General features: G+C 35.7%; 1 protein-coding gene across 12 annotated transcripts in view; it reads right to left on the reverse strand.

Annotated features, from left to right (window-relative positions):
- Positions 1–27,744, reverse strand: part of RBMS3 (RNA binding motif single stranded interacting protein 3) — a 746,078-nt gene that overhangs the window by 133,526 nt on the left and 584,808 nt on the right. For all 12 annotated transcript variants that reach the window (XM_077994138.1, XM_077994135.1, XM_002803044.4 and 9 more), the window contains exons 7-8: positions 24,670–24,776; positions 3,345–3,391 (exon numbers count right to left, since the gene is read on the reverse strand). In XM_077994138.1, coding sequence (XP_077850264.1) covers positions 3,345–3,391; positions 24,670–24,776 — 154 coding nt within the window. The remainder of the gene's footprint in view (positions 1–3,344; positions 3,392–24,669; positions 24,777–27,744) is intronic.

Here is a 27,744-nt window from a genome sequence, read left to right on the forward strand (position 1 = left end):
TCACAGTTCAGCACGGCTGGAGAGGCCTCAGGAAATGTACAATCATGGCAGAAGGGGAAGGGGAAGCAAGACAACTTATCCACAAAGCAGCAGGAAGGGATGAGTGCCAAGCAAAGGGGGATGAGCCTCTTATAAAACCATCAGATCTTGTGAGAACTCACTATCATGAGAATAGCATGGGGGAAACCACCCTCATGATTCAATTACCTCCACCTGGTTTCTCTCTTGATACATGGGGATTATGAAGATGACAATTCAATATGAGATTTGGGTGGGGACATAAAGCCTAACCATATCATCATCTATCTTCACTTTATTTCCTTGTCTTTCTGCTGATAGTACAGGTTCACTTTCGTTTCTCTCTTTTGCCATCAAATATAACATCCAGTTTAGTTGGTCATTACATGTTGTCAGGGCTCAGCTCAAGGCATCACTTGTTTAGAGAAGTTTTAACCACTCAAGCAAGACTAGACCATTCATAACACCCTACAATTCACCACTGGGTGTTTATGGTATATAAGTAATAAAATACTTTTAACGTTGATTTCCTTTGCTACAATGTAGATGAGTAAAGACTGGTTGTGTCTTATTCACCAGTATGTCCCCAGCCCTTGATGGATAACCCTGAATGTAGGATTGTTTGGTGGCCACTTGCTTAATGCATGATTGGAAAGTTTCTTCAGGTTGTCTCTCCTTTTGGTTTCTTTCTTCCATTCATACATGGGCCACTCTAGAACAAACTCTTACACTTCTATAACTGGACTATTTTAATATCCTCTTAATGATGCTTCCTACTAAGAGGATTTTCCTGCTCCAATATAGTCTTCATTATTTATATCGCACCACTCTGTTGCTAAAAAAGAAACAATAATTACTTCCCAGGCTTAGGAAGTAAAAACTAAATACTTGAACTTCCAAATCTGGCACCAAAAAAACGCTCTAAACTTATAAAACTCCTTCACAAGAAACTTTCACCCCAGTAAAACTTGTTGGATTGTTAATCTCTACAAACTCCACTTCCCTTCATACCAGTCCACTTTCTCAATAAGCATTTTTCCTTATGTCTATCCTTGATAAACTAAGTCATCCTGGATAACCTATGTCAAATCTCATTGCTTCCCTATAGCCTTCCCTTTGTCCTAGCTGGACAAAGACAGCAGGCTCTATTTGTGTTACAGACTGGCATTTGATTCCCAGCTCTGCCTCGGACTACATGGCCTCATTTTCTTATCTGAAAGTGCGATATTAACACTCACCCAAAAGGAATATGATATAAATAAATGAAAGAATTCATATAAGGTATTTTGATATGACTTTTTGATTTTGCTTCAGAATCATCCAGTTGTAAAATACATTTTGGGGCAACTGAACAAAGTTGAAAAATAATCTGGATAATAGATGATATTTTGAAATTACTACTGATTTTATTTTATGTGACAATATTTTTATCATGTGACTAACGTCTTTAGTTTTGAAGACGTAGGAAGTTAGAAATATTATGTTTAAATTTTACTGTGATATGATCCAGCAAAAAGTATCAATATTTCTAATTAAAAATGCTTAACATCATTTTAATTTAATAATTGACTACATAATTGTGTATAAAAGTTAATTGTTATTTTATTTATATCCTTAACAATCTAAGCTTTATAAATGCAAAAACAAGTTATGTCTGGGTCAATGCTGCATCTCCAATCCTTGGCAAAGAGCCTTGGGCAACAAGATACTTTTTACAAGTAGATACATAGATAAATACTATAGACAGGTAGATATGTAGATATATACATAATACATACTATAGATAGGTAGATACATATGTATATATAACACACACCTGCATACATATGCATGCATGTAAAATATTCTAAAATATGAATACTTATTGAATCTAATTAGTGGGCATACAGGTATTTTTTGAACTATTGTTTCTATTTTCCTTTGTATAAATTTCCAATATAAATTTCTAATTGTAATCACATGTATTCATTTGAAACTATATGCCACTAAATTACAAATATAAAGTACTTTGCACATAATATGTGTTCAAGAAATGTCATTCCTTTCCATTATAACATCTATTTTCAGTCACTATCACACTATAGAATGCCTTATTTTTTACTTTCTGAGTTCATTATTTATCTCCAACTATATAATATAATTCTAGAGGACTTTCTTCTCCATATCTTTACTTCTTTCTACACACCAAGTTTATAGCACCTTGTTGGAAATAAGTAAATGCCTATTGGATATATGAAAAGGTATCCTTAATTTTCACTTCTAGAGGGAAATTTTAATCAACTCAAGGACAAAGGACTATAACTCCTACCCTAGTGTACCATTAATTTTTACTTTTTCATGGATGAGTAGACTGTGAGCCTCTTGAAGGAAAGGGTCTCATATCATACATGTTTTTTAATCTATAGAACATAGTATTGTGCCTGGGATACTTACTGGGTGTTTGTTGAATGACTGGATGTATGACTGCCTGAATGAATAATATAAGAATAAGAGGTAATTATTTAAATACTTTCAATATTGCACAGATTTTCTTTAGAGGCATTTGACAAAATAGAAAATGAAGTTTAATTCATTCTACCCTCTATGTTGATCTTCAATGAAGTCTTCATACCGAGAATGAAAGACAGACTACTGAAAGCCATGGAGATACCAAAATAAAAGACAGTGAAAAGAAATAAGCAAACAACCAAAAAATAATTATTGGCATATACAAGACAGCCTAAGCAAAGATATTAGGAAGTAAGAAGAAAGTTTCAACGAAAGATATTTAGAAGTCACAGAATTTTAGAGATGCCACACCATGTAGTTTCACACTTCTTTTTCAGAGGAGGAAGTTTAAGCTATATGACTTGTTCTAAGTAGGTGGATACAAATTTCCAGATTCTTATTAAAATGAAGATGCAGTCACCTGAGTTACTAACTTGACTTTCCTCCATTATCATTTCCCTGATCACTAGAAAGAAAGAATAAATTGACTTGGGCACACAACAAAAAGTGTTTGAAAGCTAACTCTAGAGTTATTATTCTCTCTGTCTAGCTTAACCTGTTCTCCAAAGACAGAGAAAGAGGGAGGGAGACAGAGAGGAAGGGAGGGAAGGAGAGAGAGACAGAACAGGGTTTAATGTGGGCAGAGGCATTGTGAGAATGGGAGATCAGAAAAAATTATACGAAGAAAAAAATTACAATGATGAAAAATGCTTGGTTTAAAGTTTGTGTTTAAGGATGTAAAACAAAAGCAAAACGAATTTGAACATTTTTCTTTGGTGTTGATTCAGAGCTCAAAAATCTATTCACAATTAAAACAGAGAAAAATGTGATCTACTTACCCATTCTGTATGGCAGCTGTGGGGTCATAGGTCAAAGCCATGCCAGCCTATATATAGGACAAAGAGGGAAGAAAACAAATCTTAACGTTTTTATTGTGGTGCCCAAAACATTTAGTACACACAAAGACTCTTATCATTACTTTCCATGATTTAAGTTTGTTTTCTTCTGTATATATCTCTATCCTTACTGCCAAGACTAGCATTTTTACTATCCACAAACCAGAATATACCAGTGAGTTGGGAGTTTATGTTATATATTCAGACATACCAAGAAACAATGCAGCTTGGAGATTTCCATTTTTATTTCTTAAAACATCCACTGTCTAACCTCACTTTCTTATAATTTCACACTATTGTCAAGAACACCTATTGTACGTCTCATGGCATGATAAAAAAGTAAGAACGAATCCTGCAGTTAGGATAAAAATAAAAGCTACTTAAAATGCATTCAATTTTAAAGAAGGAAATGTTTAAAAAAGTATTTATTTAAAAATAGACCATATGCCTAAAGGGTGTGTAGGTAATGACTCCAGAGTGCTTGTTCGATATATTGCTATTTCTTATCTTAACAAGAGTGATAGAAAGGGGAGGTCATTTACATATGATGAAAATTCTAGAACACATGGCTAATAAGGAGGTAGTTTTGTTTTGTTTTTAGGAATAAGACCACCTCAGAAAAAGTACACTTCTTTATAACTGGACATAGTTTCTGAAAAGAATATAATCTTCATGAGTGCTGATTCACAGTCTACCTTGTTCCTTCATGTACATCATCACATTTGATCCTCACAACAATCCTATGAAGTAGGCAAGAGGAGTATTTTCTCCATTTTATAGATGAAGACACTGAAGCTTGGAAAGGTCAAGTGACTTGCTCAAGGTCACATATTTGGAGGCAGAACCAGATTTCAACCCGTCTTCTGATATGGGCTCCTTTCCATTCCTTGGCTATGACATTGGCCCAATAATTAAATTAGACCTGAGTATCATATCCAACAATATGGGGACAGTTTCTCTGTGGCCATATGGGCATGCTATCCTTTGTTTACCAGGACTGTCAACATGGTTAATACTTACAAAGCTTACAATGTTGAATGGAATTTAAAACTGTCCAGGTTACCTTTAGGGTGGATTTTTTTTTTCTTTTTTCAAATTTAAAACTGAATTAGATCAACATCAATGTCCTGGCTTTGATAGTGTACTATAATTACTTAAAATATAAAAATTGGGAGAAACTTAGCAAAAGGTAAACAGGATATCACTGTACATTTATTTTGTAACTTCTGGTGAGTCTATAAATTCTCCAAAATAAAAAGTTAGAAAAAAAGTGGATGAGCTATGAAGACTTTTGTAAAGGATAAGAAACCATAGACATTTTAAAGAAAACAAAATACCTTTCCTGTTTGAGTTTTTTCATTTTTTTATTTTTCCATTGAGGTTGAGGATGGTTTTCTTGTTGGGCTCATTGAATTCTTCAAATTTAGCTTATAAATGACATGAAAATTCTCAATCTTCTAACAGAAGGCCTGATGTACAGTATAGCCTGCTGTTTTCAGCTTAGATTGCATGCATTCTTTCCATAAATAATAAATTTTAAATTATTATGAAGATTGGTATAAGGAACAAAAGTGTAGAGCCATATATGAACGGAATTGGTATAAAGGGATTGGTATAAATTGAAACGGAGTTCGCAAACAGAATTGAAATGACTGTCAGAAGTTAACAGAGGTGCACCGAGAACACATGTTTAATGATAACTGCGTGACCTCTTTAAATTTAAGAATCTCATTCATGTTAAAGAAATATGCAACTGATAATATGACAAGCTGGAGGACTGAGAAATGAGAAGAGAATACAACAACAGAAATGAAAAAAGGGATTTTGTTTTTTGGAAGAGGCAAAAAGATAGTGGTGTGAAGATGAACAGAGATTCTAAATTTAAATTCTTCCCAGGGATGAAGCCTCTGCCACATGACCGGCTCGAGGTTGGCCATAGGCTGAACACAGAATGGAGCTGTCCAGGGCTTAGCTGAAACTCTCTGGTCTCAGGAACTGGAAAGGGCAGTTGTAAAAGCTGTCCATTTGGAATTAGATTTCCCTCTTAGGAACACTAAGTTTCTCTCCCCTAATTTATCCAAGATGTGGCACTGCAGGTAGAATAAAACAGGTGGGCTTTATATTCAATAGAGATATTATTAGTGAATGAGAGATTTAGGATGATAGTCGTATCTTCAGTCTACTAATTATCTCAAATCATTTAAGTCCTGGGGACTTATAGGAAGCCTTCCCTAGTCAACTGCACATTTACTTCTTTTTCCTTGTACTTATTTTCCTACGGTGCTCAGAGAGACCAATGCTATCCAGCCCCTCCTGAATTATGAACTGTCTTGAACATTCACTTTTTATGTCATGCTTATTTGTTCTGGCCACTTAAGAATTTTTTCTTGCATTTTACTTGAATTCCTCATAGATTCTAGCTAACCAAACAATTCTAGCTAGGAATACAGTAATTATCAATAAACTCTCTTTATTCAACACACATTTGTTAAGGAAAAAATCCTACGTTGACCTCTTTCTTCATCTTAAACCCCCATCCTATCTTTCAGAAGATGGAAAGGAATTGACATCAGTAGGGTGCAGTGGAAATCATATGTTTTGAAATCAGACAGACCTGAGTTCAAGTTCTAGCTCTGTTACCTTGCAACAGTGTGACTTTGGGCAAATTATTTAACCTATTTGAGCCTCAGTTTCCTCAACTGTTAAACAGTTTAATAATACCTACCTCAACAGATTGTTGTGAAATTTAAAAGAGATTATGTTTGTAAAGCGCCCAGCACAGTGCCTGGAGACAAGACACATACGTAAATATTATAATACAAAGCAATATGTGCCATATGCTTTATGAGTGGTATGGATGGGGTGCAGATGAGAGAGGCTGGGGGTGAACAGATAAGGCATGTAGAGAAGTACAGGTGAGCAGAACCTAAAAGATGAGGAGTATTTCCACAGATGGAGATGAGAAGTCAAGGCCAGCTCAGCCAAAAGAAATACTATGAAAAAAAGTATATAAATAAAAATGGAAAAGTGAGTGAGCTATTTTCAGTAGAACATGTGGAGGGGAGAGTGGGAAATAAGACTCCAAAGGTAAGGACGGAGGATCTTGATTGCCCAGCTCCTCTTGCGGAGCGACTGAGTATTTTTGAGCAGGGATGTTATATACTCAAAGAGTGATTGGGGAACAGGAGTTAGCATGAGCGCCCTGGAAAACACAGGGTAAATCCAGAGGAATGAGCAACTAGAGTAGGTACCTTGGGAGAAAAAGGTGGGAAGAATCTAAGGTGAGATTTTCATTGCAAAAGGGTAGGTAATGAACACAAGATTCACCTACTTCATGATTTTGCCTAGGGACAGTCCTGTCTCTGAGTACCTTTGGCAAGAGGAGACAACAAGAGATAGTGTCAGGTCATATGCATTTGGAACATTGTGGGTAACAGCACGGCATGAGTTAAACAAAGGGTTGTTTGAACTTAACCCATTGGCTGAATATAATAGCACAATAACTAACACTTGGATACACCTGGTTTCCACTTCATGTGTAACAGATTGTTGAGTCATAATTCTAATATGGTCTTAATGCAAATTTTGCATTCAATTTCCTTTTGTCTCTTTCCACAAAAGAAAAAAGGAAATCGATTTTGCTGCTCTGTCAAGCTACCTTTATACTAAGCTAGAACCATGAAATCATCATTATATAATCACTAAATATTATGGCATGTTTACAAACTCAAGAGTCACACAAAAAGTAAAATACCTTGGAACAAAATGAAAATGTCACACCACGTATGTAGAAAAGTGATGCTTAATCATGTCACTTACTTTTAAAAAGGAGTTATTAGATTCAGAAATATTTTCCATGTTTCAGGTACATTATTTGTATATTGGAGACATTCATAGTTTATTTAAAATAAAATGGGGCATTTTTGTCATTTTCAACAACAGTTAAGTTTTAATTTACTATTTCAGCCATATTAGGACATTTCTAGGTCTTCCAGACAGGATTTTTACTATGGGACCTAAATATTTTAGAAGACAATATTTTCAATGGTATATTGCAATAAATAGGGGATTTTTACTTTTAACAAATACATCTTTATTTTTAATAAATTCACTGAGACAAATCAGTTGACTTAGGAGATAGCTATTTGATATTCATAACTGTAAATGATTAGGTTATATCAGGAGGTAATAATGATGGAAATACTGCTTAAAGAGTACACATTAGGGACCAGGCATTGCTACTTCAGAAAGATTCCCTAGACTGCAATGCTTAGTCTTACTTGAGGAGCAGAGAATCATTGACGACAACAAAGCCAATATGATGATGGCCTGAATGACTTTTTTTTTTTTTTTTTTAACCATTGTTGAAAGTATTTTTAGACTGCAAAATAAATGGGGATCAAAAAATTGGGAGCAGCAAAATTTATACAAACCGATACAGACTGCAGTTCCTGTACAAATAAAACATTGATATTTTAGCCTAATATTTCTCCTTTTCTGAAGGTCTGGCCTCATACATAATTGGGTAAATTACAAACAAATAATTATAAAGATTTCTCATCTTGTACAATCAGAATTAAAACAACACTTTAATAAATGTATAGAAAATGTTGAATATTTTATTAAATATTGTATACTGAATTAGCACAAGTTGAGTTCAAGAAGCTAATAAAAACAAATATAATATTGTTTTCTGGATGTTATATTTAAAGTGTTTATTTCTTGCAGTGAATTTTGACAATATTTACAACTGTTCACCGGTTATGATTAAAATTCAATAAAAATAAGTTGATTAAAAATTATGTATAAAAAGGGGCTTAACATTATGACTTATAAACAGCTAGGTACTGCTGCTGAAGTAAAATTTCACTTAACTTTGCTCATATTTATTTGATAGTATTTCTATTTAGAAAGCTTTAGTGAACAAGTCATGATACAAAATTATGTGTATAATATGTATTGAAAGCAAATATTTTAAAGATTGCTGACTAGAAATAAAACTAAAAATGAATTTCAACAAGATGTTAAAATACTGGGGTATATAACTATAACATGTATGGTTTTTTTTCCTTTAATGCATTGTTTTGACTTGTTTTTATTTTTACTTTAAATATTTTAGAGACAGGGTCTCACTCTGTGTTGCTCAGGTTGGAGTACAATATAGCTCACTGTAACTTCAAACTCCTGGGCTCTAGCAATCCTCCCGCCTCAGCCTCCTCAGTAGCTGGGACTAGAGGTGTGCACCATTAATCCCAGCTAATTTTATTAAAAAATTTTTTTTGTAGATATGGGGTATCACTGTGTTACTCAACTTGTTTTCAAATTCCTGGCCTCAAGTAATCCTCCCGCCTTTGCCTCCCAAAGCACTGGAATTACAGGCATGACTTTTGAGTTTTAAAAGTTGTATGTAATAATATTTCCATAATGTGGGGTGAGGGAATCCTTTAATTTATAATATGTCTTCTATGACTTGTCTTAAAATTTTTAAGAGGAAAAAAGGGCATATCATTTATGAAAGTAATATAGGTCGGAGGCCTGATTCAGAAGTAAGCTTGAAAATGTCAGGGTGCATTTAGCTTTGCTGGGTCAGTTGAATACAGAAGTAGGACGGAATGGGATTGCTACAACCAGAAGGGTCAAGGTGAGAAAGGGAAGGAGGTCAGTAATAAGGAAAGAAAATTCTGGGGAAATGATACAGTGTTTCTAGTAGTGGAAACCAGTAAGAATTCAGAAATTCAAATGGCTACACAATGGCTGAGAAATTGAGGGTCTCATATGTGATACTAAAAGTGTATATGTCTAAGATATTCAGAGAAACCAATAAAAATCATCAATGATCAGAAACCTACTAGATCATGGGTCTCCAACCCTGGAGCCGCAAACTAGTAGCCATCCGTGGCCTGTTAGGAACCGGGCTGCACAGCAGGAAGAGCAGCAGGCAAGCAAGCATTACCGCCTGAGATCCGCTTCCTGTCATTTCAGAGGGGCATTCGATTCTCATTGGATTGGGAACCCTATTGTGAACTGCACATTACGGGGATATAGGTTGCATACTTCTTTTGAGAATCTAACTAATGCCTGATGATCTGAGGTGGAAGAGTTTCATCCTGAAACCATCCCCCTCCCCAACACCCCTGTCAATGGAAAAATTGTCTTCTACAAAACCAGTCCCTAATGCCTAAAATGATGAGGACCACTTTACTAGATGGCCAACATTAATTGGTCAGAGAAAGAGTTTTTAACTTTCTTCCTGTTAAGGGAGAAACTAATCTTGGAAAAAATATGCCCAGAGCAAAACTGAGGGCAATTTATTAGTTCAGTTGCTGAAAGGGGATATGAGCAGATCACCTTCTGACCTTCATCAGAGTCAAGTGGTAGAATTTTACTGGGGAACAACTCTGGCACAGTCAGGGAACTACTGAATGGTTTGTTTCTACCGGGAGAGGCAGTCAACCATGTACAGTAGTTATCTACTCTCACCTGCTAAAGGGATGCTCCTTAGGCTACTGTGCAGTTATTTGCTCTCTTGAAGAGAAGATGAACCACAAATAAGATCATAAATAGAGCAATTCCCAAGGTCTATGCAGTCTGAGGTAAGAGGTAAGTAAAATATGGGCTAATGGTTCCATAAAAGGTTCCAACCAACCTGTGAAATGGCCCACACTATACTCTTTAATTTTCATAATTTCTGAATCCAAGGAATACTTTGATTCCAAATAATAATTACATTCATTTGCATCATCTGATGAGTGTATATTTCTGCTTTGGTTTCTGTGATCCTCTCCCCTTATTTTGTTCTGACCTCTCAGAAAGCAATTTCTTCTTTACTGTTACTTGACCCAACTGCTTATGAGATGCCAGAGTGCTCAGGGCCAGGGTTTTATCTCTCTCCTTTACTGCAATACAGTGGTGACATTCACTTTCTTATCCCAACTATTATTTATTTCCTGGTGACTCCCAAATGTTTGTCTCAAACTCAAGTTTCTATCCTGAATTCCAGAAACATATCATCAAGTTTAACTAGTAAGTTCAATGCATGATTACTGTCTTCTTACAAGTTATGATTTCTTGTTTGGGTGTTTATGAATATATTTTGGTATAACATCTTATCCTATATTCTCTTAAAACCTCTTTCCAATCCATCAGTCACACCACTGTGTTACAAGAATTGCTCTTGAGAGAGGCAAATCTGACCACATTATGGTCCTCCTTTCAGCGGCATCCTATTACTTTGAGATAAAATCTGGCCCACAGAAATCTCATGATCAAGTGCCTTTGTACCTATTGGTCTCCACGTCTTTTATTTTTTCACCTCTAGACTTCACCCTTTACCAAACTTAGACATACATTCACCTTGCCCTGGAGCATTACCCTTGGACCTTTGCAAGGGTGGCTTTTGGCTGCAAACTTTCCATCACTGTCTGTGGGAATATTTCTATTCTATTCTTTCAGCTTCAGACAAGATATCATAGACTCTTAAAGCCAGCTCTTTCTCCAGGTGGCATTAAAGGCATTAACTATTGCCTTTGTCCCGCTCCCACGACCCAGTGTGGAAGCTAATATGACCATGCTTTGCCATGTGTGTCTCCCAACTAGTCACACTCATCTTGATATCTCCTCTTTCTAGCCCAGTGTTTGGGACATTGCAGAGGCTCAATACATGTTAGTTAAATGAATTAATACATGAATAAATCACCTAAAGAAATGTTTGCATTTGAACTTTAAATTTTTATTTGAAAATAGTTTAAACTTTTTTCCATTTTGTTAGTAAAATTTACTTTGGAAAAGCTTCAGTTGGACTCAGCTGAACATTTAAAGATAATTTTTTCAGCTTTTGATTGGTCAAAGAGATAGGAGGAAGCGAGTTTAGTACAGAAATTGCTAAGAGACCTTCCTGATGATGTGGGCTCAAACCAAATTACAGGCGGGAACCTAGGAGGAATTAGAAGAAGCTGAAAACCTGGAGGCCCTTCTTCATGAAATTACTGGCCTAGAATCAGGATAAGAGAAAACCTATTAAAAGTCACTTTGACAGCTTCAATAAGTTTTACAAAAATCAAGCAAATACCATGCAGGGAATTTATCACTTTAAATTCAGCAAAACAGTCAGAGAACAGAGAAAATTAACTTCTTTATGTTTGAGAAAAGAACATCAAAGGAGTCTTAATATTGTTATTTACATGCACTATGTCATCACAATCTTTCTTCTTTTTGGCTTTTGCTAACATAGTACTATCAGGCAGAATTTTTCCCTATATAGCAATCAAGAAGGACAAGATAGGAAGATGCCATCAGAACTAATACTGGAAGCCTGAGAAAGCCTATGGCACAGAAAATGCTAGGCTAAAGAAGAAGCAGAAGAAAAGTGTAATATGATATAGTCAGCTAAAGTTCTCAGAATCTTGGAGAAAAAATGTTTTAATCTGAGTTTGTCATTAAAACCAAAGTTAAATTAATTAATTGATACCATAAAAAGACAAGACAGTGTTATCATATTTTATGTAGGTTCACCTGTTTTTATCTCAATTTAAATGGCTGAATTTCATAGATTCCAAGACACAGGTTTTATTTTTTTTCACATTTTAATATCTGTGAAGTTGGGATTTACATGATAATTGATAGCATTTTATAGTATGTCAAGTTCCTTTTCTTTTATTAGTGGTATTTAAAGTAATATTTCATCTTTAATCAATGGTGTCTTATAGTCAATGATGTAGTACCTATACTGTGAAATCCCACCATAATATGGTTAAGTAGGATGAAAAATATACAATGTTGAGATTGCTACTAAGATGAGTCTGTGTGGCTAGACAGAGGAAAGTTCCAGGAATTTGGCTAATTGACCCATATTCTTCCAGGTTCCAGTTATAGTTTGATGTTACCTGGAGGTTGTAAACAGTTGCTTAAACATTGATGGGGATAATTCTGAATCTTGTGGCAGGATGGGATGGCCAGGACACTACCAACAACTCCAGAAATCTACCAGTTGGTAGGTGCCACATGTAGTTGTCTTGATCCGTGGAGAATGGGTCAGGAGGCCCAATCAGGGTACAAAGATATTTATCGTCAACTTTTCCACTTGTAATTGCTTGCTGTAATCTTCCCAGCCTTAAGCCCTTCCTAAATTTCCCACTGCTAACCCTGCCCAAGAACATAAGTATGTTATACTACTCTATTCCTTGAGAACATAGGCTAGGCAGAGGACTGAAGCTCATCACCAATTACATTAATCCAAACTTACACTATTACAGGGATTTACATGACTTACTTTTTATCCTTAGTGATCATAGGTTAGTAAATATTGGGCCTAGTACCTTTAAAATAAAACACTTAACTAAATAAGAAAGTTTTCATGCTGAGTTACTGAGAATTCAAGTTCTTGTGCCAAAAGAAAGAATTATTTTAAGATTAGAAGGTCCATTAACCTTGAGCTTGCTCTCTAAATTGCAGATAAGGCATATAAAATAAATACAACCATATCTGGTGTGCTAAGTACGAAAACCAACTTGCAAGTGCTAACATGCATCATAATGGCAAAAAACTCTTTGCAAGATCACATATGTAAAAAATCTCCTTCAGTTTAAGGTTAAAAAGACCATTTGCAGAACCTGGCAATGTTGGTAGATATATCTTGATTTTTTTCAAGGTCATCTTAAACAAAAATTGGGACAACTAATTACCAAGCACTGTGATATAAACAAATAAAATAGTGATAAACTATGTAGATAATGCCCTTACCTTGGAAAATGGTCTAAAATGTTCTGAGCCTAGATAGTATTACCACATTTTCCAAATAATTCTTTAGATATACCATTTTCTAGGAATTGTGCTTCAGTTTCTCCTTATTTTTATCTCTAGTGGTTTAATTCTATGTCTCCGAAATATCAAGATTCCACTGTTCAGTATTGTAAAATTCAATTGCACCCCATATGCCTTCAAAGCTAATAGAAATGTTGTGTTCCCAGACTGCATTGTCAAGTTTTCATATTTATAAGAAGAATGCTGACTGGTGACTGGTCAAGTATTTAATGAGCTGGATGCACCATTAAGAGCAGATTCAACTAAAGACAAAGGGGCTATTTTACTGAGTGTGTCTTCTGTCCCTCACTTCTAAGAATGTCCCAAATCACATACTTTACATTAGCATTAGTAACAGCTAGTGACAGCCAAAAAAAAAAAAGAAAGCCATGATCAAGTAGGCTTCATTGCTGGCATGCAGGGTTGGTTCAACATATGAAAACTAACAAGTGCAATTAATCACATAAACAGAACTAAAGACAAAAAACACTTGATTATCTCAAATGATGCAGAAAAGAATTTCAATAAATTTCAACATCCTTTCATCTTAAAAACTCTCATTAAACAAGGTTTTGAAGGAACATAGCCCAAAATAATAAGAGTCATCTATGAAAAACCCATAGTCAACATCATACTGAATGGGCAAAAGCTGGAGGCATTCTTATTAAAAACCAGTACCAGACAAGGATGCCCTCTCTCAGTGCTTCTATTCAACACAGTATTGGAAGTCCTAGTCAGATCAATCAGGCAAGAGAAATAAATAAAGGGCATCCAAATAGGAAGAGAAGTCAAACTATCCCTGTTTGCAGACAACATGATTCTACATCTAAAATATCCCATAGTCTCAGCCCAAAAGCTCCTTCAGCTGATAAACAACTTCAGCAGAGTTTCAGGATACAAAATCAATGTACAAAAATTACTAGCATTCCTATACAGCAATTGCAGCCAAGTCGAGAGCCAAATCAGGAAGGCAATCCCATTCACGATTGCCACAAAAAGAATACAATACCTAGAAATACAGCTAACTAGGGAGGTGAAGGATCTTTACGATGGAAATTACAAAACACTGTGCAAATAAATCACAGAAGACACAAACAGATAGAAAAATATCCCATGTTCATGGATAGGAAGACTCAATATCATTAAAAGCAATTTCAATGCTATTCCTTTCAAGCTACTAATGACATTATTCACAGAACTAGAAAAAGAAAAACTATTTTAAAATTCGTATGAAACAAAAAAAAGAGCCTGAATAGCCAAGGAAATCGTAAGCAAGAAGAACAAAGTTAGAAGCATCATGTTACCTGACTTCAAACTACACTACAGGGCTATAGTAACCAAAACAGCATGATGCTGCTAGAAAAACACGCACATAGACCAATGGAACAGAATAGAGAGCCCAGAAACAAGGTCGCATACCTATGACCATTTGATCTTCAGCAAAGCTGACAAAAGCAATGTGGAAAAGACCCCCTATTCAATAAATGGTGTTCGGATAACCGGCTCACCATATGCAGAAAATTGAAGCTGGACCCCCTCCCTTACATCATGTATAAAAATAAACTCAAGACGAATTAAAGACTTGAATGTAAAACCAAAAAATATAAAAACCCTGAAAGATAACCCAGGCAATACCATCATGTACATAGGAATGGGCAAAAATGTCATGACAAAGATATCAAAAGCAATCACAACAAAAGCAAAAATTGACAAATGGGAGCCAACTAAACTTAAGAGCTTCTGCACAGAAGAAAAAAAGATCAACAGAGCAAACAGACAACCTACAGAATGGGAGAAACTATTTGCAAACTATGCATCTGACAAAGGTCTAATATTGAGCATCTATAAAGAACTTAAATTTACAAGAATAAACCAAACAACCCCATTAACAAGTGAGCAAAAGACATGAACAGACAATTTTCAAAAGAAGACATACATGTGGCCAATAAGCATATGAAGAAAAGCTCACCATCACTGATCATTAAAGAAATGCAAATCAAAACCACAATGAGATATCATCTAACACCAGTCAGAATGGCTATTACTAAAAAGTCAAAATATAGCAGATGCTGGTGAGGTTTCAGAGAAAAGGGAACACTTATAAACTGTTGGTGGGAGTGTAAGTTGGTTCAACCATTGTGAGAAGTAGTATTCCTCAAAGAGCTAAAAGTAGAACTACCATTTGACCCAGCAATCCCATTGCTGGGTATATACCCAGATGAATATAAATCATTCTACCACGAAGACACATGTATGCAAATGTTCATTTTTGCACTATTCACAATAGCAAAGACATGGAATCTACCTAAATGCCCATCAATAACAAATTGGATAAAGAAAATGTGATACATATACACTATGGAATACTATGTAGTTCAAAAGGAGAATGAGATCTTGTCTTTTGCGGGAACATGGATAGAGCTGGAGACCATTGTCCTTTGCAAACTTATGCTGGAACAGAAAACCTAATACCAGATGGTCTTACTTACAAGTGGAAGCTAAATGATCAGAATTCATGAACACACAGAAAAGAACAACAGACACTGGGTTCTACTTGAGGGTGGAGGCTGGGATGAGAGAGAGGAGCAGAAAGAGTTACTATTGGGTACTAGGCTTAATACCTGGGTAGTGAAATGGTCTGTACAACAAACCCGTGTGACAGGAGCAAACAAAATAACATTTTATAAATTGCATCAATAACATTATTTGTAAGGACACTAAAAATTCAAAACTCTAAAAATTACACAGAAGAATTTAGTAATATCATCCTTCATGTCTCAATTAGGATGTGGAAGCTGAAAGGTCATGTATATTCAGCACTATGGAGATAGTAAATTCGATAAGCCACTAGCTGTGCATCAGAATGCTGCTTCTGTCAAAGGCAAGTGCTATGAACCACAGTGGAAAGTACTTGAACATGAGGAATCCTTCTCATAGCCACCGAGGTTGCATAAGCACCTCTGGTATCCAAAATTTATTGTCATTATTTGCCAGAATAAGTAAGTTAATAATTCATTTCTTTCTCTTTGAAAATATTGACCATTTAACAGTTCTCATTTGTAGCTCAATCTTTGTTGATTTCTAGCAATAATTCATGTTTTTGTTTTACTTTTCTTTTTTCTTCTTCTTTTATCCTTTTATCCAAGCCATTCTCTTCCTGCTAGCTCTTTCGGTTTTTATGATTACATGACCTTCAAAGGAAAATTGGCTAGAAACTTGAAAACCACATAACATTCCAGTACTAAATAATGTTTTATGATTTGGAATGTGATCTTACAAAAATATTAATATAATGTGGGTCAAAGTTAAAATATATTATTTTCTACTTGCTTTTTAAAATGTGTTTTATAATCTAAGTAAAAATATAGTGGACAGAATATATTGGTAGCACATTTTTTTTTCAAATAAATGTATCATTAAAAAAATTCCTGTTCGGAAAATAAACTGACATGCCATTTAACTGAAAATCAAGGAATTAAAGCATACTAGTCATAGAAACTCCTAGCAAAGCTGGTTTTGAGATTTAAAAACTTTGAGTTGTGGTGATAATGTAATAGTTTAAATAAGTTACTATATAAGCACTTATCATTTGCCAGGCACTGTGTTTTACTTTTGTTACCTCTATGAATCCTTCTGGTCACTAAATATGCATTTTGAACCATTCTCAGTCTGCTGGCGAGGAATCAGAAACTTAAGGACTTTGAAAAACCTGCCCAGCATTGTCATAGTATTGTTACTCGGCTCAGAGGTTGTGGATTTGTGACTGGAATTGAGAGTGTGCTCTCTTAATCACTATAGTGCCTAGATAATTGTGAAGATAAGCACACAATACTGAGCACATCACAGATGGTGACACACTCAGTTCCTTAAAATTCATAAAGAATAACTTTTCTCAATGAGTGTATCAGACTACTCAGCATTCATGAACCATTCACACCCCAAAGCTCCAGCTTCTTCTCTAACTATCATTCTCTCTGTGCCACTCAGCACCCTGGGACATAGAGGCGTCTGCTGGCCCAGTGACAAGGTGAAGCTTTTCAACATTAGGAAACATTTCCTGTTTGTAAATGCACATACAGCAATTTCTTAGTTACCCACCCTGAAAATCAGACAAAGAATCAGTTCATATTTAGTAACAAGAGGAATATACACTGATGGTCTTGTGTCTGCTACTATAGTTCTTGTTATTTTTATCATTACTTTGACTTTCGTTTTCTTTTACAGTTGCATAGATATGAAGCCATTTACTGCTAATGATTTCATTCCTACAACACTAAATTATATTGTACTCCACTTTTGATCTCCTACTCTGCAGACAGAGAAGATCTTTGCCATTTTAAGCTCCAAGGGAGAAGGGAATCTGTCTGTCTTACACCACGTCCATACTACCAGACCTATGCCTCCCACATAATGGACACTCAATAAGTCCTTATTGATGACTGAATACTTTTTGCTTAAGTTGCTTCTTCTTTAATATTGTCTTTAAAACAAACTCTTTCAAATATAATTCTTCTCTTAAAAAGAATATTTCTGTAAAAAGTAGTCATACATGGCCGGGCATGGTGGCTCATGCCTGTAATACCAGCACTTTGGGAGGCCGAGGCAAGTAGATCACCTGAGGTCAGGAGTTCGAGACCAGGCTGGTCAACAAGGCAAAACCCTGTCTCTACTAAAAGTACAAAGATTAGCCAGGCATGGTGGCGGGCACCTGTAATCCCAGCTACTCAGGAGGCTGAGGCTGGGGAATTGCTTGAACCCAGGAGGCAGAGGTTGTAGTAAGCTGAGATTGTGCCACTGTACCCCAGCCTCGGCGACCAGAGTGAGACTCCATCTCAAAAAAAAAAAAAAAAAAAAAGTAGTCATACACTAAGAAGGTAAGAAAGCAAATAGGGAACCCAGGGGTATTAAAAGGGCTCTCACTAAGAATGTGCATTTCCAATGTGCATTCAGGGCGGGGGTTTCCTCATGCGTATTGAGGTGCACATCCTCACACATTGTCAGTGCATAACGCAAATTATTACTCAATAAGGGAACAAATGCCTGTGATAACAATAATACTGATGACAATGATGGTGATAAAGACATGGTTGTAATTCACAATTGTGATGCCAAATCTGTAAGTATTCACTATCCTTCAAAAAACAAACAGAACTAGAATGTATCCCTCAAGGAATGTTTACTCATCTAGAATTTAAATATGGGATCTAACTGTTGTATCATTTATATGGCTATCTGCCTACTTAGGAATCTGAAAAGACATCTTTGTTTTAATCATAAATGAATTTAGTCAGAATAAATAATTACACCCAAAGCATTGAGGCACAATGGGGAGGAAACTGGCTGTTTGGAATCAGGTTTTCTCAACTTCGCCTGCATTTGGCTATGGACCCCAAACAGCCTGACAATCCCATTCTCCCACATGACCTTTGCTGGCCTTCATTCACTTACTGGCACTGAAGAGAATTTTTATTAATAGTAGGTCTGAATGGGTAAGAGTTATAAAACTTCACAGCACAGGGGAAGTTTTCATTCATCACTGTAAAGAAGTTGATATCAAGTCTGAAAATAGACAACATATTATCTGGGTTATAGATCATAACAAATCACTTAGTGTAAGCTGGCTGCGATGAAACTGATAACAGCTTTCAGCTCACTAGTAGCAGATTTTGTGAGTGCATTAACGGGACCTACTAATTTAAGGAACTTAAACTACTCTATGTCAGAATATTATATCCCTTAAAAGTTTTCAAACTAACATTTCCAGGCAGGATCACAAGCACTGAACTATCCCATGCGGTGACATTCACATCTAGTTTGAGTGAATGGTGCCCTTAATATTGTGCAATGCACATACTGTACTCCTGTACCCAGAAGACTGTGATTTGGGGAAATAAAAATGCATTTAAATAAAATATCTTTAAGAATTACTATATCATCATACCTAACCTAAAACTTACTCTTTAATTAGAAATAGGTAAAGAATTCCAATTTTTTTTTTTTTTTTTTGAGATGCAGTCTCGCTCTATCACCCAGGCTGGAGTGCAGTGGCGCTATCTCAGCTCACTGCAAGCTTCTCCCGGGTTCACGCCATTCTCCTGCCTCAGCCTTCTGAGTAGATGGGACTACAGGCGCCCACCAACACACCTGGCTAATTTTTTGTATTTTTCGTAGAGTCGGGGTTTCACCATGTTAGCCAGAATGGTCTCAATCCCCTGACCAGGTGATCTGCCTGCCTCGGCCTCCCAAAATGCTGGGATTACAGGCGTGAGCCACCATGCCCAGCCAAGAATTCGAAATCTTAATATTCGTAGAATGCATCTCCAGAAATCTTATGTGATTTTCTCTTCAACATAACCTGTAAACTATTTCTGGCAACCTGAGTGTTGATTGTTAACGATATCACATTAGTTCCACTAGTTCATTTTCATGTTGAGGCTATGAAAATAATCTTGTTAAATGTTTCTATAGTAAGGAAAAAATCTCTTCAGAGCATCAGATGGAGAGAAAACGTTTAGTATTAGTCATTACTTTTAAACTGACTCCAGCAGAGAACTGTAAACAAGATAAAGGAAAGAAATGTCACTTTATTGATTTTTGTTTTTATCATAACACATTGGCATTTTTTCACTAGACATCTGAGTACTTTACTGGGTTACTTCTTGTTCACTTTCCATGTCTCTTGTTTGTGTCCATAGCCAAAACATCATTTCTGGGAAGTACAATTCCCAAAGCAATTGCTGTCAATGGCATTTACTAACTCAATTAATAGAGCTTGGGAAGATTTTGTGAAAGCTAGATTAGAGTTTTCGAGCCAGTGTGAAGTGGTTGGTTGATATTTGCCCTACTTAAGGATAAAACACCAGCATAAAAATTTGGTGAAACAGCACCATATTCTGGAATTTGAAACTTAGCATTTATCTACATTTGAAAATTCTTAAGGAAACCCAAAGACTACCCACAACCAAAGTTAACATAAAGCATTTTTTAAAATTTAAGTGTCTCTCATCATACTGTAAACATATCCATTCTTTGATTTAATCCAATCATCTTTACAACATAGTTCAATAAAGGTTGCAAAAACAGGCATATCACAAGTTCACATGTGTGTCTGTTTATGTGTTGTGACGGTATATTGGTAGTGGTTGAAGAAGTGAATGAATCAATGAATGCATGAGTAAATGTCTATTTTAGTTTACAACTATCTTTACTGGGGCACTAAGTTACCATCAATCAAATTTTGATCTGACCATCTCGAAAATTCTGCAGCTATTTGCTTTTGGATCAGCTGTTATTATTTGTGGTATAAAGTACAATTTGGTGACTTTTTGGTAGTCATTGGAAAAGTCTTCTTTGGGAACACAGAAAAAAGCAACGGGAGTTCCTGATATATTTTTGAACTGAATTGAAACATTCCTGATTCCACACCACTCCACCAATCATTTGGGAGAGCACAAACCTGGTTGATGCAGACAGTATTTTGCCTAAAGTAAGAAAGAGCCTCAGATGTATAGAATATCTGGCCAACACAATGTTACCAGGGGCCATCAGGGACACTGTGATGATTAAGTTAGATTAATTCTGAGATAGGGATGACATTAAACATATTTTGCCACCAATAGGTCATAAACACTGGCCAATCAGAATTTAAATGCACAAGTAGGATTTGGGAGAACTCCTGCTGTGCCAGCCAGAACCCCATTCTTGCTGGATCATGATGATCCTGGAGGAGCCACTGGAGAGGAAGGGGAAGTGGAGTTGCACTGATGGCCTAGGGACAGTGTCTACTTACCAAATGATAAGATATATTTTAATATGCCAACAAGTTGCATGGCCCTGCTAGTATATGGAAGTTGAAAATCAGCCCTGCCCTTGGCTTCAGCTTCTTTAGGACGGTGGTTCTCAAAGGGTGGCCTAAAGACACCAAGAATTCCTAAGATCATCTTAGGAGATCTATAGGGTTCTCCCTTTTTAAATGACTTATCTAGATGAAGGTAGATTTTTCTCTATATGTTTAAAGCAAGACAGTGTATAGCAAAAGAGAGAATGCTGAAGTACATGCACAAATCTGGCCATTTTTTACTGAGTCAGACATTAAGTGACTTGTAAAAATATAAAAGTGCACCATTTTTCCCAAAAAATTGCCTCTGTTTTAAAAAAGTATATTTTAATAAAGTATACTATTTTTATCAGCACAAAATGAGTTAATTTGTTATTATTTATTTTGTTGTGAGTAATAAATTTTTTAAGAGTGTAAAGGGATCCAGAGACCAAGAGTTTGAGAACTGCTGCTTAAGGAAATAAAACAATAAGAACTGTAGAACACCAAGGAGGAAGAGCCTAATAGCCCCAATCCCTCGATCATTTTACTCAGAGTTCCAATTGTCACTTGAAAGATTCGTTAATAATTTAAAAATATCCTTGTGTTTTTCACTTATGCAGAACATGGTCACTAGCATATATTTATATTTCAAAATCTTGCTAATTTATACTAATTTCTGTGTATAAAGTTTTCTGTATTAGATTTTTTTTCATAAAGAAATGCATTTATCCAAACATTGCTAATAAATTTTTTATCAAAATGCCATGAGGAAAAAACAGCTTTAAACAATAAATTAAAAATTTAATTAGTCTATTAATTGGCATGCTTATGGTATGTCTAAAATGCTTGTAATCTATTGGTTTTGTATCCTAAGAATTTCATCAGAAATCCCTTTCACATGACCATTTTTACTTGTCTTTTAGGAGAGAGGAAAAGTAAACATTAACCTCAGTCTGTGCAATTATCTTCAATTCCACAGCAGCATCATCTAAACTACCATCTTTCATTTTATCTAAGACAAGGATTGAAAGGTGTACCATTGTTTCATATATCAAAACAAACAAGCAAAAACAAACACCCCAAATGATCTCTTTATAAAGTTGGTATGCCAACCTTAGTATAATGGTAAATGAAAAACAAAAGTACCCATTAAAAACAGACACCAAAGAAAGTTACTTGTCTCAATCATGACACTGAATGAAGGAAGGGGTTAAAAAAATCCTCCTTTAAGAATCTGACCCAGATCCTGGCTTTGGTTAGTGTTTTTATTTATGAAACCAGTGTGGTCAAAGACCTTAACCAGAGAATGTAGGTAGTGCCCCCAAGTGACTAACAGAAGCAAATGCATTTTATCTTGTAAAATGCCACTTAGTATAAGAGAACCAATTTCAGAAGCTTTAAAGTGTGGCAAACAACAACAAAGGCATGTGTCTTAGGATCAAATACAGTAACCAGAATTGCCTGGCATATAAAATTAATTAAATATTGCTTATATAGGATTAATGTGTATCATGACATACTTTATCAACATGCTACTATACTTTAGCAAGTAAAATGCAAGGGGGAAATGGAAGCAAAAAATATATAAAATGACGGACACAGTTATCCAACACTCTTCGGGTATCTACTTCTAAGACCACAATCAAAGTGTACAAATTAATATGTGCATCCCCAAAACAAGAAATTCGATAAGCATGTTTCTAGGGCATGCTATTTCTCTGCCTAATCTATTTTCTCTTAATGTGTATATATATTTGAAATATATTTTACTGGTCACAGATAAATTATATTACAGTCCCTTGATTTTCATAGATCAACAGGAAAATTTATAGCTCTTAAAAATAAACTTTTGAAAACAAAGATTAGGAATATACCTTTAAAACCTATGTTTAAATTATAAGGTGCTCTGGGTCCTAAACTTCACTCCACAATGCTTCCACACCATAGTATATATCGCATTTATCATGCTTTGAAGCAAAGTCTTAGATTCTATATACAGTAGCCAGGTGGCAGCTGTAACTCTCTATATTTTGTCTTTATTGATTCCATTTTCAAGAAATGTACACTGAGGTGAAATGTCTTGCTGCAATTGCCATCTATTGTATGAAGGTAATATTATAGTTCCTTAAGGAGACAGAAACTGAAACTTCTGTCATAAATGCCAAGTTGCTAATTGAGTCTTGGGGCTTTATGATGATAATCTGTGACCCAAAGATATCTCTAATTAGCAGGCGTTTTATCCAACCAAATTTTAAAATGTCAAATGAGTCTTTCTAGATTATGGCTGTTTGGTAGGGGACATGTGATAATGAGTACTATCAGGCATCAGTTGTCTTCTGTGGCCAATAGGGTTATCTGCTGATGCACTGGACTCCATGCTGAAAACACATGGATCACTCCCTCCACCTCCTTTTGAGAACATAATATCCACTGCCTTTCTAAAGTTGAGAATATTAAAACTCTTGTATTTTTTTTATTAGTTTTTGAGGCCCAATGATGATTCTGTTTTTCATGTCTTAATGTAATGAGTTACAGTTTACATAGTACTTGAACACAACTATAACCTTTAAGAGGAGTTTTGAGACCTGCATGGAAACACTCAAAACAAAAAATGGCCTTAGAAACAGAAACTTAAAAAAGGCTAAAGGATTTGCTGAGAAAAATTCCAGCCTCCTTTCTTTCTTACCACTGTTCTGTCAGTATTCAAAGTGTAAAATGCTGCATCAAGTACAATGCTTCTTAAACGACAAATGGATGAAGTAGGTGCTTTGAATGAAATACTAAATAAAGCTCTTCTGTTGAAATTATGGCCTTGATACAAAATGGCATTTATTCAAGTCATTCAAACAACTCTATTCCATTTCACAAATAATGAAAAGACCTCATGGAAGCTCAGGCGCCTTTTCCTTGTCTTCTTAAAAAAAAGTAACAAAAAGAACACATTCCTAAGTGGCATTGGATCCATAAGCTGGCTTATCTACCAATTTGTATTGAGGGTAAATGGATAGTGAGCTGTTCAGTACTTTTCCTTCTTCTTGTTGTGAAAAGCAAAATGCTGTATGTATTTTTTCTTCCTCCCTTTTGACCAATAGACAATATCTTATTATATATATATATATACACACACACACACACACATGTACATATATATGTATAACAGATATCAAAACATTTATGAACATATGGGAATATGCATAAATATACATACATGTGCAAGTAAATCATCTCAATAGCAGGATGAAAAACAACCAAATTTTACCTGCCTGTTTCAAAACACAAACATTCAACTCTCCCTACTGATGTCACTGAAAATATTTTGTTAAGTAATTATACCCTCATTTTATAGCTATCATACAGATAGAAATCAAATCTTTGTAGATAAGTATTTCAGTGAGTTCCTTTCAGGTTCAAGTTTGGTCAAAGACAGAAGACTTGCTATCGTGCAGAACTGAGGTTAATTTTGCAGTCCTCTACTCCTTCTCAATAATTTCATCTAGAACACATTAACATGAGGCTGCTCATTTGCCCCTTTGAAGACACTGGGTATTCTATGGGACCCAATTTCATCATGGCACCATACGTCTGCCTTGCCACCTTCTGAGGGATATCTACTGCCAAATTTCAGAACAAATGTTGTCAGTTAGGACTCACCTCTCCTTCCCTGGGCCAAGGCCTCCCATTCTGGGTATATTTGCTTTGATTCTGTCGCTTCTTTTGTCCTCCATCAGCAAATTTGCACAGCAAAGGCTCACTGGGGGCTGGGAAGATAAGAAACCAATTCTACATTAACAAGTTCCCCTTCAAAAATAAGTGATTATGTGAGTCACAGTAGTGCTTTGTAATGAATATCGTTTGAAGTAACATCTTGCTTCTGAAGAGATATTTGGCCCCCTTTTAGTCTCAGCTCTGTTGGCCGCTGTTCTAACTAACTGGGCTTCAAAAAAGTACTGGCAGATCATAAAAGAATAGAACAAATATTGTTGAAAAAATAATCAGTTGAAGCAGAATGTGAAATTTGCTTTAGAATTAAAGAGGCACGCACCGACCCTTCAAGTAATGTCAGAAACATGTTCATAATCGGTATTTATATGTGGATAAATATTTCTTCCTCAAAGCAACCATGTTTGCACTGTAGAAACTGAAGCATTCAATTTTGGAAAGAGATGATTAGGAGCTTCTTTCTCAAAAGAGAGACATTTTGCTAACCGCAATCAAATTAGCTTTTTAAAAATTAGTCCTCTGTAATTTCTAAATGGCTAGGAGCTGATGCTCCACCCAACCCTCTTCACTCCAATTTTCCAGTAAAATCTAATCAGAATCCCGGAGAGAACAATTATTAGAATGTTAAGTGAACCCGCATGATAAAAAATATAGCCAAAGGATATGGCTGTAACTTGTGAGTCCCGGATTGCTAGAGGTGGTCCTACATGACTCAGGTAAACGTATTTCCCAAGAGAAAGTGACCAAAACTGATGTCTGAACTCCTCTTCCAACAATTACATTGGAAAATGACAATCTTTTAAAACCCAACAGGGCAAAATTATTCTTTGAGAACTGATGTTCTCCTTCACATCCCTGCTTTACTGGGAAATTGCTGCTTGTTATCACATAAATATATTTTTAAATGAATGAATACAATGAAAGCCAAAGTGGTCTGACCAACTTGGTTAATACATCAATGTGGCTGGGAAGGTTAATTTCTTAGTTTATCTGCTTGAATTAACCAGATATTAATTTGTCAGTTTATAGTCTGAAAACCAAAATGACCACCCTGCACAACTGTTACTCGTTAGGAAAAGTGTGTTTTACTAAAGATTAGTTATACTAAAGGCCCTAATTCTTGACCAATCCCTGTGTCCTTGCCTTTTGCTCTATAATATCGTGGAGCCCTCTCACTCTGACTCTAGATCTGACCCCATGTGATTGCTTTGGCCAGTAGGATGTTAGCAAATGAGACATGAGCAGAAGCTTGAAATGGGTTTAAGTTTTGGGAGTTGCTTTTTTTGCCCCTCTGCATGGCTATGTGAACACGCCCAGGTTAGCCTGCTGGAGGATGAGATGCGAATAAAGATGTGTCATCCTTAACATCCTAACATTCCAGCCAAAGCCGTACTAGATCATCCAATGCCAGCCACCACCCAGACATGTGAACCCGTACATCCAAGATCAGTAGTGGTACAGAGTTAACTTGCAGTTAACAACAGAAAAAAATATATAAGCCCAGATGATATAAATTGAGCCCACCACACAAACATGTAAGCTAAAGAAATCTTTATTGTTTCATGCCACTAAGATGTTATAATTGATATGCTGCATTATTGTCTTGTTAGATAACTGGCACAGCTTCCCCAACATCCATTTTTCCCCATTCCCACCCCAGCTAGATTGCTTGCATTTAACTTACCTGGTAAAGTTAAACATTTTTAAGGAATTAATGAGAATTCTAAAATTGTTTCCAAAATCAACAGTGGAAAAAGAGTACAATCAAACAGGTACCTACAAATAAATATTTGAAAATCATTTGGCTCTAAGGGGCAGTCATATTTTGTCAAATCCTTTTTAGCTCACTCTTTATTAGCAGCAACTCTGTTTATCAGTACTGGAGGAAACGGCTCAAAGAGAGAAGGGTCGCCGTTGCCCAAGAGAAATAAAAAGCAAAATGTCATTCCTGCCGTATACAGAGCACACAGTTCTGTATAGAGAGAGCACTCAATAAATATCGTTGCCACACTGAACACAAGTGGTTTTTCACACTGACTGCTCTGATGAGCCTCTGAATTCAGTGACTTGGGTGAAGCCAGGAAAATCACACGACAGAAAAACTGCATCATGGAATGTCTGTAGATAGTCACTGCCTTTATGTTAGAAGTACTGTAAATTCTGATTCCTGATTATTTATGTTAGAAGTACTTTAAATTCTGAGTCCAGATGAAAAACCTAAATGCTAAATGCAATCATTGTATCCCAATATTATCTAACATAATTTCCTGTGAGATTTCAAAACTATATATCACATGTAAAATCCTCCTTCTCTATATTTTCTCTCTTGCCATTTTAAAGGTTCAAGTACATATAGCTATTAAAATGGGATAGTCATGCTAACATATGAGTTCATCACTGTCAGTGGTACAAATTTCTCACAAGAGGTAAATCTAGAAGCACTTTACATTTCTTGCTGTAAAGAAAGTGGTTCCGGTTTCTTGTGAGGAGGGATGGCAGCTTTGTGTGCCTCTGTTAGGTAAGAAATTTTCCTAGCAACTACATTCACAGACACACACATAACACTCACAGGTAAGTTTTTTTGTTTGTTTGTTTTTAACAAACAACTTTATTGAGTCAACTGACATAAAATAAACTGTACATATTCCCAGTATACAATTTGTCAGTGCTGATATACGCATATGCCTATGTGACCATCACCATTGTCAAGATAATGTACATACACATCACCCTTAACAGTCAGAAGCTTCTTCCTACTCAAATATAGTCTTTTTGTTTTAACCAAGGAATGTTATCCAAGCAGAGGACTTTTTTTTTTTTTTTTTTTTTTTTTTTTTTTTTTTTTTTTTTTTTTTTAGTATTTGGTGTTAATAATAGGCTAAAGTTTATCAAGCACTTCCATTTTATATAGATCATTCATTTAATCTTCACTACAACTCTATGAGGCAACTAATTTTTTCCCTATTTTACCAGTGAAGGAACTGATATTCAGAATGGTTTAGTGGC

The sequence above is a fragment of the Macaca mulatta genome, chromosome 2 (genome assembly GCF_049350105.2).
Source record: "Macaca mulatta isolate MMU2019108-1 chromosome 2, T2T-MMU8v2.0, whole genome shotgun sequence".
Lineage (NCBI taxonomy): Eukaryota > Metazoa > Chordata > Mammalia > Primates > Cercopithecidae > Macaca > Macaca mulatta.